At 39.6% G+C, this 14,550-nt stretch overlaps 1 protein-coding gene across 1 annotated transcript in view; it reads left to right on the top strand.

Annotated features, from left to right (window-relative positions):
• Positions 1-14,550, top strand: part of tgfbr2b (transforming growth factor beta receptor 2b) — a 32,513-nt gene that overhangs the window by 3,454 nt on the left and 14,509 nt on the right. Inside the window, exons 2-3 of the mRNA XM_046398832.1 lie at positions 6,816-6,963; positions 7,082-7,275. Coding sequence (XP_046254788.1) covers positions 6,816-6,963; positions 7,082-7,275 — 342 coding nt within the window. The remainder of the gene's footprint in view (positions 1-6,815; positions 6,964-7,081; positions 7,276-14,550) is intronic.

The raw sequence follows: 14,550 nt of genomic DNA on the forward strand, positions 1-14,550 counted from the left end.
TGAAGACTGGAAGAAGCCCACACAATATTACAAATCCTGACTGACGTCATTGTTTTCAAATCCAAGTCTTTGTGAAAGTGAAAAACCCAGAACTGTTCTAACATTGGCAGGAATGTATGTTCGTGTGAAATCCCATCGCTCAGGAAACTGACAGAGTAAAAAAGCGGTTTTCAGGACCTTGCCTGACACTAATACTGCCTGCCTGGCATGCAGATTTTTCCCTTTTTCCACTCACATTTGAACAGTTTGGAGCAGTCCTTCCTGTGTATGGGTGATAAACTGCAGTCAAGTTTCCCGTCTATCCTCCCATCCACTGTGAGCTCACGTCCTAGGAGATTTGGAAAAAGGTAGAAAAGGGAAGAGGAGTGGAAAGAGGAGAAAAGGAAACAGAATGGGATATTTCAGCTCAAGGCTTTCTGCTTGGATCAGATGTGCATAGTTCTGCTTTGCATGATAGGGTGAAAGAAAATGATACACTTAAGGATCACAATAAATATAGAAATCGCTACAGTGATTCCTATATCATAATGTGTATCATTCAAAACGTTTGGTGCCACTTTTATCATGTTGTTATTGCACAAATGTCTGCATAAAATATAAATCCCACACGTTTATGCCACGTGCCACTTTTTATCTCTTTTTTTTTTTTGTCATTTCAGGAAACGTATTTATTGTTATTGACTTTCTCTGGTGTTAAGAAAGTAAAACATAGGCACTTATCAAGGTTATTCACCGGTCTGACTGCCAGACAGAAGCAGGTCATGGTAGCATGATTTCCCTCTTGCAGGTACAGGAGCACAAAGAAATCTCACATTTCAATTACGACCCCTTCAGGAGCCATCAAGAGCATGGTTAATGAGAGTCCACACTTTCCTCCTCCACTTTCCTGTGACGTACTGAGGTCACTTGTGTTTTCATACTATAATTCCTACACATGGACGGCAGGAAAAAGCGCAGCAGTAATAAAAGAGAAAGTCAAAGTGCTTGAGCAGCTGGAACAATGATACCACCACAGACTTTCGTGCACAGATATCCTTTAACTTTCCGTCCCAGCGCAGTCTGAAGGAACCTCAAAGTAAAGGGTGTAAAGCTGCAGCCTCTAACTATCTAAGATCAACAACACTGTTATTTTAGCATAAATCCAGAAAAGCAAGTAAATGGAAACATTTAGGGTGGTGTTTTTCTTTTGCCTTGGTGTGCCCTTTGATGCAAAATTCACTTTGCTTTTGCTCAGACTCATCACTAAGTCAAATCAAAACACTGTAGACTTTAAGTGGAATCAGCAGAACTTTTGAATGATAGCTGTTTGTCATAAACACTAAGCTTTTCTTTACTGTCAAAATAGATTTGGGTGAAAATTCACAGCAGCAACAGCACAACAGTGAAAGCTGAAACTGCTGCTTACTTATACAGCATGGATTTATGGGGTGCAGATTCAACAAACTGAAATAGTCAGAATTTACAGTTTTATCAAACCTTAGACTAAAACACTGCGCTGAGCTGTCGGTCCACAGCTAACACATGGACTCCACAGCAACATTAGGCAATACTTCCTGTTTCCATTATATGATAGGATCGATGGCATGATAGGAACACTGATGGAAGACTCTCAAAATATATTCATCATTGACGTCAATGCAAGTTGGCTCCTGTTTTGTTTTACTCTGTTTTCACAATAGTAAGGCACAGCATGTCTAATTAGCTGCACATGTTGAAAACCTGTAAACATACAGATGGAAAACAGAAACACAAAAATCTAATTACAAAAGACTTGTTTTTCGGCATGTATTACATTCTACATGACACAGCACGCCTGAGGTGACAGATGTATTCTTAAAATAATGTTATGTGAAAGAAATAGCATTAGGAAGGTGCAAAGGCATGCATATTTGCTTCCTTCCTTGCACCTTATTTGGACTTTACTTTGAACAAAAGCATCTGCCGCATAGTTACATTTAAATGTAAAAGTGATTTAAGATTTCAGAGGGAGTTGCATGTTAGAGTTTTGTCCTGATCTACAAGAATTCAACTACCCAGTCAGTACTGTGTGCATTTCAGTGTGCCAAATACAGTCAGTGAGCACAGGTTTTGGTTTTAGACTGGCTTGCCTGAGCCAGGCTACCTGTTTCCCCATGGCTTTCAGTCTTAATGCTAAGCTAGGCCATACACATCCTGACTCCAACTTTCTACCAACCTACCTACCTATTTCTTCTCATCTCATTCTTGGAAATAAAGGGGAAAAAAAAAAGAAATCATCCAGACATGAGTGGAAAGCCAGCAAACATAGTGTGGTTTTAAAGAGTTAAAAGATCAACTTCCACCAGCAAAAAACTTGCTAATAATCAAAAGTTGAAGTTAATGAGCTCTTAATGTGTAATCAGTACCGCACCTCGGAATGTTAAAGATTAATCAGCACCATAAAAGACGTCCTGAGCTCTCTGGCTGAACAGAGTGTGACTCTACCACTGTTACTCATTCAGATTCAGTCAGTCTCTGGCACTTTGTAGCACTAAATCGGCACGTTTTATTTTCCTCTGAGCTTGTGAGTGGGTGTTAGTGTTGAGCTCTTTCATGCTCTCTGTCCTGCCCCTAACTAGACTCAAGACAGAATGTGTCTTGAAAGTGTATTAACTGCACTTCCTGTGAAACGAATAATCCATCTTATGCAGACTATTATCAAACATCATGCAAATACACCCACCAACCCCATAAACATACACTGTAAAAGCAGAACCGTTATGCTTTGATGGCATGAGGGAGTCCCCCTCTGGTTTGGTTTCACAGTTCAGCTCTGCAGACGTGCTGCCAGGTCACCAGATTTAACGATAGCATGGTCTGCATCGCACGGAGTTGTTTTGTCCACGTCTTCAATTTCAAATGTGTGCGGGCTGTTGTTGTTGTTGTTTGCAAGAAAGGGGCTCCTTTCATCACGGTGAAGTCTGTCATATCAGACCTCCTCTCTCTTCACTCAGTCTGTACAGGAAACTCTTGAGATCTGTGCACAGAAATTGAATATAGAGTATAATAGAATCTTCTAGAATCTGAGAAGCTGAGCCACTAACTTTCAGTTTATCTCTCTGCTAACCTGAATGGGAATAAAATTATTTAATGCTACAGAATGGATCAAATTCTGATAGAAAAAGGTTTGACCAATATGTGAAATTGGTTTCAAAGCCTGGCACTCTTTCTGGGGACTTGCAGAATCCACTATGTTTCTATAGAAGCCCAGAATGAACAAACCAAACACCAACTCTAAATAGGGACCTTCACAGCCACCCTACCGTCTCCTATATGTCTGGAAAAGAGGGTGAGAAGAGGGGTGTCTGACTTCTTCATTGGCTGCTTCATTCGTGCTTCCCAGTTACTGGCATGTCATTATAAGTTTGCTGATAAGCTCACACTGATGTTCCTTGGACCATCTCACAACTAAGATTGGTTTTTTTTTCCAGATTTAAAAATGTTACCATTTAACATCAATGGTCACTAAGTATAGTGTATTATTTACTGACAAACTCCTTAATCACTCATCCTACACTACAGGAGATTAGGAATGCATCTCTTTTTTAAATTTATTTTTCAGGATGACCAAAGAAAGAAACTCTCACTGAATTACTGCATTCAGATAAAGAAGCTTGGGAACAGCTGCTAGACCTGGTTTTATCAGGACTTGAACCAGAACCCCTCACTGCTGTTCATATATGTGATAAACCCTGTACAGAGGTGTAAGGAATTCAGTGTCCTTCTTCGTGAAGCTGAACCAAGGCTTGGCGACACAAAGGCTTAAAGTCAGATCTCCCAACTGAAGCAGGGTTTCACCAACTGTAAAACCACACTGCTGCACCACAGCACCTGAATACTATACACAGAGCTTCTATCCTACCCTGTTAATCATCTTTATTTGAACACAAAAGCCACATGGAGAGAGCATCCATTTCTCTGTAGGTTCAAAAATGTATCTTAAAAAGGCCCAATTAAGCTCTGCAAACTCAAGACTGACACAAGCTAACATGGCGTAGGTCCTTATACAGCCTCTCATAGGCCAGAAGCAAGGGGCACGCAAGTCAGAGAAACATGTCTGAACAGATCACTGAGGCCTCAGCAGCTCAAGTCATGCTGAGTGGAATACAGGGATAAGATTTTACTGATTACACTGCTGGCTTGGGCAGCACACGGCCTACTGTACCACATGCAACAATATACCACATATTAAGACTGATTATTCCTTAAATACAGACTCAGATCATGAACACTTATTTCAGCTCTAGGCTGTTAATCATGAAAGAGCATCCAGTAAATGAGAAACAGGGTCATGTGGAGTCTTTGCCAGCCTTTGCCTAGGTTTATAATTAGCCATGTTAGTCATGTTGGTCATGTTTCTTGGAGACCATGTGAATCATTTGTTAGATAGATCTGACTTCACATTTCACAAACTTGTCCGTCACTCTCTTACTTCCAGAAAAATCTACAGCATTCACATCGAACCAGAAAACACTCCACATCCTGTTTTTGATGCATTCATGAATGTAACAAAAACATTGGAAGTTGATTTATGGTTTCTTTCAGGAAATATCTGAAGTGGTTTGAACTGAGAAAATGGTGCAACTTGGCACAGGCTGCTTATTGATTTATCAGTGACTGTCTCTGGTGATCCTTTAGTGCGGTCACGGTCTATTTTTGTTTGACTCAATGGTTTCCTTAGGCCTTATACAGCACATTTGAGGTGATTGATGTGGGAACATGCAGTTCATCTTGGTGGAGGTGTTGCCCTAGTTTTCATTGTCTGCGTTGTGTTCCTGACCTGGTTAAATTCAGGCAGCTGATGCTGCACTTTGTGTTGTACAGTATGTGGTTTACATTAGCTTTGTGTATAACTTGGATATAGGAGCTGGGGGCCTGAGAGTCAGACTTCAATCGGATTATTCAATCAGATTATCGTCACAAAAATGAGAATAGACTTGGACTTAAAGACTTTAAGAAAATGCACAGTATGTGATTTCTGCTGCTAGGGTTCTAGGGTAATGAAAACAATAACAAAAGATGTAGTTTTAAACATTGTGGGATCATGGAAGTTGTCTTGAGTGTTAAACATTCACTTTTGCCAGTGAAAATAAAAATGTTCCATATCACATGAGCAGTTTAACACAGAGATGCTAGCTAGCTAGTGCGATGGCTGACTCTCTGACGTATCATCTGGTGTTTCCTGTGTTTCTCTGCAATATAGAGCAACTAGAGGCAGTAAAGGAAATATGACCAGTTGAAACTTACCATGAATAAAATTATCTGGGTTTGAATATTTATGTACGTTTTTGCAGTTTAAGTAAACTTAAATAAAACTTCAAAGTTTATTGTCAGTATATTTTTACATGCACCAAAATTCTCTGTATTTAAACCATCACTGCTTAAACACACAACTCAACCCAACTCAAATTTTTTTTTTTACCGGCCCCCCCAGACTGAAAAATGCAAACACTTTTTATATTTTATTCATAGAGCTGCATTAACCAACATTTTTACATTAACAATGAATTAAGTGAGCATGTGTAATGTTAAAGGTGATGCTCATAGTGATGGAAATTCTCCCTGGACTCTGTCGTTATGTTCTTCAACAGCGTCTCAGAGTTTTCATCAGCCTTGTTTTCGGCAGCAGTATGCAGCTGTTTTCACTGAAAAAATACAATAAACCCACTGCACGTTGCATTCCCACAAAAAACAAAATTTCAGACAGACAAAATTAGGGACTAGTTGGTTGGTGTAGTGGAGCATTTAGCAGCTTAAAAGCCTGAATTTAACTAGGGTTAAAATGAGAGTGAACCTTTGAATTATATTCATCTGGTAGACAGATACGCAACTCCAACTAAATGCTAATGTTGCTGCATGTCTCATGGATGTGTTAATAGGCAGCTGTTCGCTAACTTTACAAGGTGATAATGCTGTCTGTCAGTGTTGAGTTTACAGGTTGCTGTGCTCCATTGAGCAAAAAACAATTAATGTGAGATTAATTCAAAACTTGAAATGCAGCTCTTTTCAGTTATGAATTTTAAGCAATCCTAAAATGTTTTAAAAACAACTCAACGTTGTTACATCAATTTGCTAGGAGCTGCAATGGTCTCCACAATAAAAGTGTAAAATAAAAAACATACTGTCAGAGCCTTGGATTTTGATGAATGTGGACACACTGTCACCACACACTGTCACATACATAGGACCCAAACATAGATAAGAGCAGACAAGATCTGTTCATTTTTTATTTGCAAACCTCAGGTCTAAAATCAAGAAAAAAGCAAAGATGTTATTCTCTTCCTGGTGTTGATCAAGTTTGTGTGTTGCAAACAAACTTTGCTTGACAGTGACAATAGATAGAGAGACAGATATTTTATTGATCCTGAGGGAAATTCAAGAGAAAATAGATCACCAAAAACAAGATCATGTAGCATCACAAAAGAAAAGATCCTCTGGGGAACATGGATTTGGGCAACAATGTGTTGTTCATTAGATTTTAGTATTTCCTATGCAGAAGTGAAAATTTTAGCTTGATGTTGGTTCTACATAAAGGTCAAGAAGTGAAAAATATTAGGTTTCATTCTCTGGGGACCCAGAGTATTCACAGCAAATTTCATTAGAATCTGATCAGTCCTTACTTGCTGTAAACCGTGCTGCATTGTTTTGTAGTACAGCTCAGAAAGAAGTCAGCAAAAACATGAAGACAGAGCAAAAATCAGAGAAATGGAATAAAAAAAAGTGCTGTACTTTCAGTGTCATAACAGTACTTGAAATATGAAGTCAACCTGATGGATTTTTTTGTTTGTGTTTTGCAGGTTTGCCCCCTTTTTACTTGACTCCAAAACAGCTTTGTATGTTCTGTGACCTGGAGCTTTCCTCCTGTAGTGGTACAGGGACTTGCATGTCCAACTGCTCTATCACATCCATCTGTGAGGGACCCAGCGAGGTCTGTGTCGCTATATGGTAGGTACCTGAGAGCAGAAAACTGCCTTCATCTCTAAGAGGTGATTTACTAGTTAAGATAAGAAATGTAACATGTACATTTGTTTTCTTTTTTACATTCTGTCTGTCTGTCTCTTAGGCGAAAGAATGAGACAGCCTTCTCTATCGAAACTCTCTGTCACGACCCGTCCAAGCCTCTGTATGGCGTTATACTGGATGACTACAACAGTTCCACCTGTGTGATGAAGGAAAAGAATACAACGAGCGGGATGGCTCACGTCTGTTCCTGTACCAAAGAGGACGAGTGTAACGACAAACTGCTATTCCCCCCCAGTGAGTGCTGGAAACAAACACACTCGAATGAGCTTGGAGATGCATATAATTATTTCAGCCATTGATTAAATGACGTGTTCATGTCACTTTTAGCGATGAACCCACAGGTGATTGTCTCTCAGCTTTACTGTGTTGGTTTGGGGGTTTGGCGTTGTGGCCTTTTCATCTTTTGCTCTTGCTGTTAAGTTTTTATTCCACTCACAGTAACATAATGAGTTGTCGTCTACTCGAGTAATATTATCTTCACTTCACATGACACTCCTCTGCTCTGCTCCGTATTATAACGTAATACAGAGCAAGCTAGCTAGGCTAGCTAGTTAGCATAGCAAGATGTAAGGCTAATTTACAAGCAGGCTGACTGAAGGCTTCTTCAGTTCTTTTAAAATATATAATGTAAATAAGTACAGAAGTTCTGCATGTTTTTGACAGGACTATCTGTATAGGAAGAAATCAGACAAATCATGGCAATCGTACCCGCTTCAAGTTTACAAATTCTTTATAAAAGAAGAACACATCCTTTTGACATTGATCACCCATCCCTTATAGCATATTTGGTCCACCAACTAGAAAAATCAACAGCTTATCTATTCAGACAGCTGTGCAGCTTATCAGAAACTTTGCTTAGCAGAGCGCCATACAGTATACACCATCTCGTCCCATTTCAACTGTAAATGAACAAGCAGTTTCTTGTGTCACTTGCCTCTGCTCATCTGCTCATCCTTCCGTCTATTCGTGCTGCTTTCTTTCATTTACCATGTTTGTTGTCATCCCCCCCCTTCACTTGCTTTCTCTCCAACCACAGACAAGGAATCTCTGTGTGTTTTGGCATGTAAAACTGCTCACATGCATTTCAGAAGTTGTGGTGCGGTTTATTTTTTTATTTATTTTTTTTTTTTTGTCTCATTCTGGTTGCTACTGTCACATGGAGAGTGCATTGTCATCACAAACAGGAAGTGGAAATGTGGCGTTTGTATCATACGTAAACACCATTTGGGGAATCCTCGTTGTGGTCACAGACACGCAGCTGGGTGTGCTCTGTGCTGTGCTCGGCTGAGAAGAAAGTTTGTGAGTCTGTCTCAGCCTCCAAATGTGTGTGTGTGCATATGCGTGTGGTTGTGTAGACAAGCCATGCTGGAGAGCTCAGACATATGGTTTCCTGTCTGTGTTTAACTCAAATCAGAAACATCTCCAGCACATGGTGAACAGCCCACATGGACATAGAACACCTCTGTAGTGAATGACAGTAAGGCAGGCTGAGTCTGCTGCTATGAGGCAGCTACTTCTCTTCCTATATTATGATATAATTAAAGCAGATTAGATTACTCTTCTTCCTGCCCCACTGACCAAACTGTAACTTTTATCCGCTGTACATATACAGCAGTATACAGCAAACATTCTTCAACAGGATGAGCTGTTTTCTGTTTTCTGAGTTGGGTTTTAGAATTTTAATATAATTTTTCAATGTTGTAAGCTTGGTAAACGACATCCCGGAAACCGCCATTGTATTTAGGTAACTCAAAACCTGGAAACACAAAATAAAAACAGCTGGAGGTAACTGTGATGTGTCATTTGGGTGAAGTGACCCTCTAAGTTTAAAAATCACTCATACACATGCATAGGTAAATAGCTCTTCATCACCAACTTTAATGGAAAACTACATATATTAGCTATAACAGTGACACATCAAAAGCAGCACCCTTTGTAATTGGCATGTTCTTTCTCTGGAGATCCTTTGGCTCGCCTGGTGATGTCTGAGTTTCATAGTAATGACTGCAGCCATCAAATTCTCCTCTTCAAACCTCATTTCAAAGAATCTATTTGCTATGATTATTTGGTAAGTTTGTGTTGTAAATTGAGCATGTCCTCACTGGCATGGTCCCACTTGCAAAAAGCTCTTGTATGGGCAACAAATTAGCTATAATTTAAATGAGGATGGTTATGACTAGCACTGGTCGGCAGTGTTTGTTTCCACTCACTGCGCACTTTCAGTAAACAAGCTGGAATTCTGACTTTGTTACGTAAAGTGTAAGTCAGCAGTTACTTTTCTTCTGTTCAGACTTTTATTCAGGCCAGCTCCAGAGCTGCTGGTCTGCAGCAGACACTACTCTCTGATCTTCCTGTTAATGATCTATACGGTGAAATTACTTGTTATTGTTCTGTGAAAAAAAGATTCTTATCAGGCCACAAGATAAAAATGAAAAATTCTACAGAATGAGAATATTCTGATTCTGTAGAATTGGTGAATTACGAATTATAGACTGTTTGGCTCATTGCCAGGGGTTGGAAACCCCTCTTCCACTTGTAAGTAATGTTATATCTCCACACTTTCCGAATTCATTCATTTAATAATCTACGGGACAGACAGAAAACTTTAGTTCTCTGTGCATCTTTAGTGATCATTAAACATGAGATGGCAACATCCTGTGCAATAACAAATACAACAATAATGATAAAATAAAGATCTACTGTGACAGCAAAGTGAAGGCGTTCCACAAGAGAATTTTTGCCCATCCATGCAGTAGAGCCTTTGTGAGGTCAAGCACTGATGTTGGATGAAAAGGTCTGACTCACAGTCCCTGTTCCAGTTTATTCAAAAGGTGTTTGATGGGACTGAGGTCAGGGTTCTGTGTGGGCAAGTCAAACTCTTCCACACCAAACTCATCCAACCATGTCTTTATGGACTTTGCTTTGTGCACTGGGACACAGTCATGCTGGAATAGAAAAGGAACTTCCCCAAACTGCTGCCATGAAGTTGGAAGCATAGCATTGTCCAAAATGTCTTGGTATGCTGAAACATTAACATTACCTTCACTGGAAGTAAAGGGCCGAGCCCAACAACCCCTGAACAACAGGCCCTTATATGTGTGTCCAAATACTTTTGTCTATATAGTGTATGAGTGTAATCATTTGTGTAAGGACTAATTTATCTTTATTTCTGTTAGTCTGTATCTCTAACTGAAGCAAGAGAGAGAGAGAGCCCAGAGGGTAAGGGTTGTGGTTCCTTCCTCCCATTGAGGAAGCATGCAGCAGGAAGTCCTTGTTTGTTTATTGGACCACTACCATGGCTTATTCCTCTACAAATGCCTCACATTGTTCTCCCCCAGCATTACATTCTTATGACGAGCCAGTAATAGTGTTTGCGCATGTGGTTTACCGCTTGAGAGTCTCACTTGCAGATTTTTGTGTGAGTGAGTGTGTTTGCATCCAAACATGTGCTGTAAATGTCACCCTGAGGGAGTGAACATTGTGACCCCTCAGCAGAAAACACAAACAGGGCTTGTTGGTATTGATGGACAGCTCAGTGGAAGCCTGTCAGAAGGTAATCAGATAGGGACGTGTCTTTTCACTGTCTCAGTGCAGTTAAATGACCTGACCAATGAAAAGAGCACAGAGATTTAAGATTTCTCAGTTTTTGCTTTTTTGCCTAAATATTGTGCAGTGTAGATGGCTTTTTGGCTGCATGTATCACTATTTATGTTGAAATTGAATTTCAGTTGACTATGTTAAATGTGAAGTAGTGCCAAACTCAAAGACAACCACCCTTTAACACCTTACAGCGACACAAAAGCTTTCACTTTTCAGTTTTTTCCAGCTTTATTCAGCATTCTTCTTGGAAATGTCATACACTCCTGACCATGTTTGGTGTGTTTTTTTGATTTTTTTTTTCCTCACATATCATGTATGTTATAATTGGTAGCTTATTTTTTGTGGGCCTTGACATACCAATTGCAATTGCAATCAAATTTGGGTGACATACAAAATCTGATGGAAATGTGCCCTTGCCTAAAGCTACAGCAATACTGTAAATGTAAATAATCAAAGGTTTATTAAGTCTGACTAATTAAACTGGAAAGAACACTCAGCCTGTCTCAACCACTGACTACATAAACATGGGCAGCATGAGACCCCAGAGGTGATGCAAAAACATCTTGATCACCCCCTGGTGGCTGGGGCCAGTAAAGCTCATAAACCCCTCCCCCACAGAACAGAACAGAGGGGCACAGAACAAACTAAAAACACGTCAAATATTTTTTCCCAAAGATGGTTTGTGTGATTTTAGATAGTTCTTTTCACACTGATGTATGTTCATTTTTCAGATAGATTTGGTTTTAATGAGTTATTTGATGCTGTAAGTAGGAGGTGAAACATGATTGGCAGCTGAAAGCTGCTGATGATTGGTTCAGCAGGTGTGTTGGTGGGAACTCAACTGCTTGATCACTACTGCATAGACTGTGGTTCTAAATGACATCACCAGTGCAAAATGGCAGCACTCGTATCCAGAATATTTTGGATTCATTTTGGCATAATGGGAGGAAGTGGAGACACATTGTCCATCTTCATATATGTCAGTGGTCTCAGTCAAATGGTATCCTTTTCTATCAGTATGTATATTTTGCTACAAATCAGATTAGTTTTTATCATTACAATACTTTAGACAATTTCGAAGATTGTGCCTTAGTATCTCAGCATTTCAGTGCGGACACAAAGTTTTTAAGTCAGACATTTAAAGTGTGCAAACCCCATTTGAGGCATTTCTATATCTCACCAGTTTATTGGGGGACACAGTACTTTGGAATCTTCATTTTCACTTCCTGCTCTTTCCTAATTATTGTGCCAAGAACACACTGACAGAGATGATCTGTCTCACTCCCAGCGACCTGGACCTCTGTCACTGTCACAGCATTTGTTTCTAATTAAGATCCTATAAAGATGATTTGGAGCAGACTATTGCCTGCTCTCAGCCAGTGTCAGTTCCACATGTGTTTTGGAGCTTGTGAACGAGTTTCAGTGGGAAGGGAGGCACTGATAGTAAATACTGCCTTGTCATAGTAACATACTATTTGTTTCAGAGCTGTATTTACAGCTGTGCTCTTGTGAAAGTAAGTTTTACATGCTTGCAGGCATGCTATGTGAGGAATGAGATGATGGTGGAACTAATTCATTCCTGACGTGGATTCCTTTACTCATACAGTCTGTATTTTAGCACAGACGTCGCCTGATCGCCTCCAGGCCATTTCATGGGTTATTTTGGTATTCTGAAACCTTCCTCATGACATGAAGTAGGGATTTCTGATGTCAGTGGGTGTCTATATTTTTGTTGATAAGAAGAACAAGAAATAAAAATAAGAAAAATATTTAAAGGGAAAGAGGAAAAGAAGGATATGGAGCTATAAAGGAAAAAAGTGGCTCTGAGCATGTTCCAAGATCTGTTTCTCTATTCTTATATTTTATAGTTCCCCCTTTACTGTGGAATCTTGGCTTGCCCTCAGTCAGTACATCAGTCATTCAGTCATACAGCAGACTGCTTTATTAAAAAAATGACTCGAGCAGACTGACTCTAAGATGCATGATAAGGTGAGAAAGAAGAAGAGCAAAAAGACAGTGTTGGCCAGTGCAGAGAACTTGAAAATAGGAAATGGGATGAAGAAGTAGATGGAAAGACAGAAACAGTGGCGGAGGGAGATGTTGACGGGGGTGGAGAGATGAGAGCCATGTCTGCAAAGCAGTCTGGGTTGTAAATGCTGTGTGCTACCATAACAAGTACAAAGTGGGTGTGATTCACTTTTAGCCAGTGTCACCAGCCTCCCTGTGGACAGATTCCTCCACGCTCGCACATAATATGATACCAGCCTGGATAAAGACAGGTTATTTATATACATTTAGGAGGGTTAGGACTCCACAGGGAGCATTTTAACTTTTTTTTTTTTTATTATGAGGGTTGTGTAGTGAAATGACATCAAGAGGGTCTAGATGCACTGCGCAGAGAGTATAGCAAACACTTGATGAAGTTACAAAATCCAACAATTTAATGCAATCTTAACATTAAAGCTGCATTGACTGTTTTTTTTTCTTTTCTTTTCTTGTCGTTTGTTTTGTTTTGTTTTTTTTCTGGGGCAGCTCTCCTATGGTGAGCATATTGACAAACAGCTATTTACACACCCAAAAGACACTGAAGGACCTGAAGTATTTCATTGGATTCGTGTTTCCATCAAGGGACAAATCCAATATTCACAGCACTTTACTTTGATATTCCTTATGTATCACTGAAAGGAAGTAAGTAATCATTTAATGACTGGTTTTAAACATCTGAAACTGTATGCAAATAATTCTAACTCCTCCTGTGTGCAGCCACAAGTGGAGGCTGCTCTGTAGAGCTGAGGGAACTGCACAGTCAGGTGATTATTATCTGATGGATTGTCACTTTAAGCAGCTCTGCAGTTATTTTAACGACTGGCGATTAGGGATGAGCACGTGCACCATTATCTGTGTCGGATCAACCAACTAAATTATCTGTATCTGGAAGCACAGAATAGTATCAGAATTGAGCTTCAGTTCATTTCATTTCAATTTATTTATAAAGCACCATTTCACAACAAGTGATCTCATGACCCTTCAGATCAATGTTTTAATCAACAGAGTGAGAGAACTGTTTACAGAACAGTTTTTTTTTTGTATAGAAATCTGAATGAATAAACTTCAGTCAGCCAACCACTAAAGATTTTCCTTTATCACTCTATCACTATCTTTTATCCTTTATCACTCTATAACTATCTCTCTCACAACCAAACCTGTCAAGGCGGATGGCCGCCCACCTAGAGCCGGGGGGTGATCTGAGGTTTCTGCCTTCTAAAAGGAAGTTTTTCCTCGCCACTGTCGCCAAGTGCTTGTTCATGGGGGAATGTCAGGTCCTCTGTATTACAAAATTTAATTAAAGAGTTTGGTCTTGACCTGCTCTAGTTGGAAAGTGTCACAAGACAACTGTTGTTGTGATGTAGCAGTATATAAATAAATTGAACTGAATTGAGTTGAATTGTACTGGATACATGTTTCAGTCGAGCAGTTGCTCAACCCTTTTGGTTATATTTTAAGAAGTGATTTGCCCAGCTTTAAATGCTAATGTTTAAATTGAAGAATCCATCCAACATGCCCAGTGAGAAATGCTTTTACTTTCCTCAGAGTAAGTACATGTTGAGCCTCTTGTTACTGTTTAGTTTTATGCATTTCATGATTGACTTTATGAGAAATCAAAGTGCCACATGGTCGGTTGCAGAGCTGCTATGGCAGCTTCTTATTGGCACACAACTGCTATTTCTCAACATCATCATAAAGCTATCAACTGCTAGACATGACATCATCCTCCACCTGTTAACCGTTATCGTCTCTTTATTACTCTGGTTGATGGTAGGTATGCCGCAGGGATGGGCAAAACATTGCTTTATTATGTTTAGAAAGATACAAGGAGAATTTACGTTATTTTTAAAAGAATTTAAAAAA

Source organism: Scatophagus argus, chromosome 9, assembly GCF_020382885.2.
Source record: "Scatophagus argus isolate fScaArg1 chromosome 9, fScaArg1.pri, whole genome shotgun sequence".
Classification (NCBI taxonomy): Eukaryota; Metazoa; Chordata; class Actinopteri; family Scatophagidae; genus Scatophagus; species Scatophagus argus.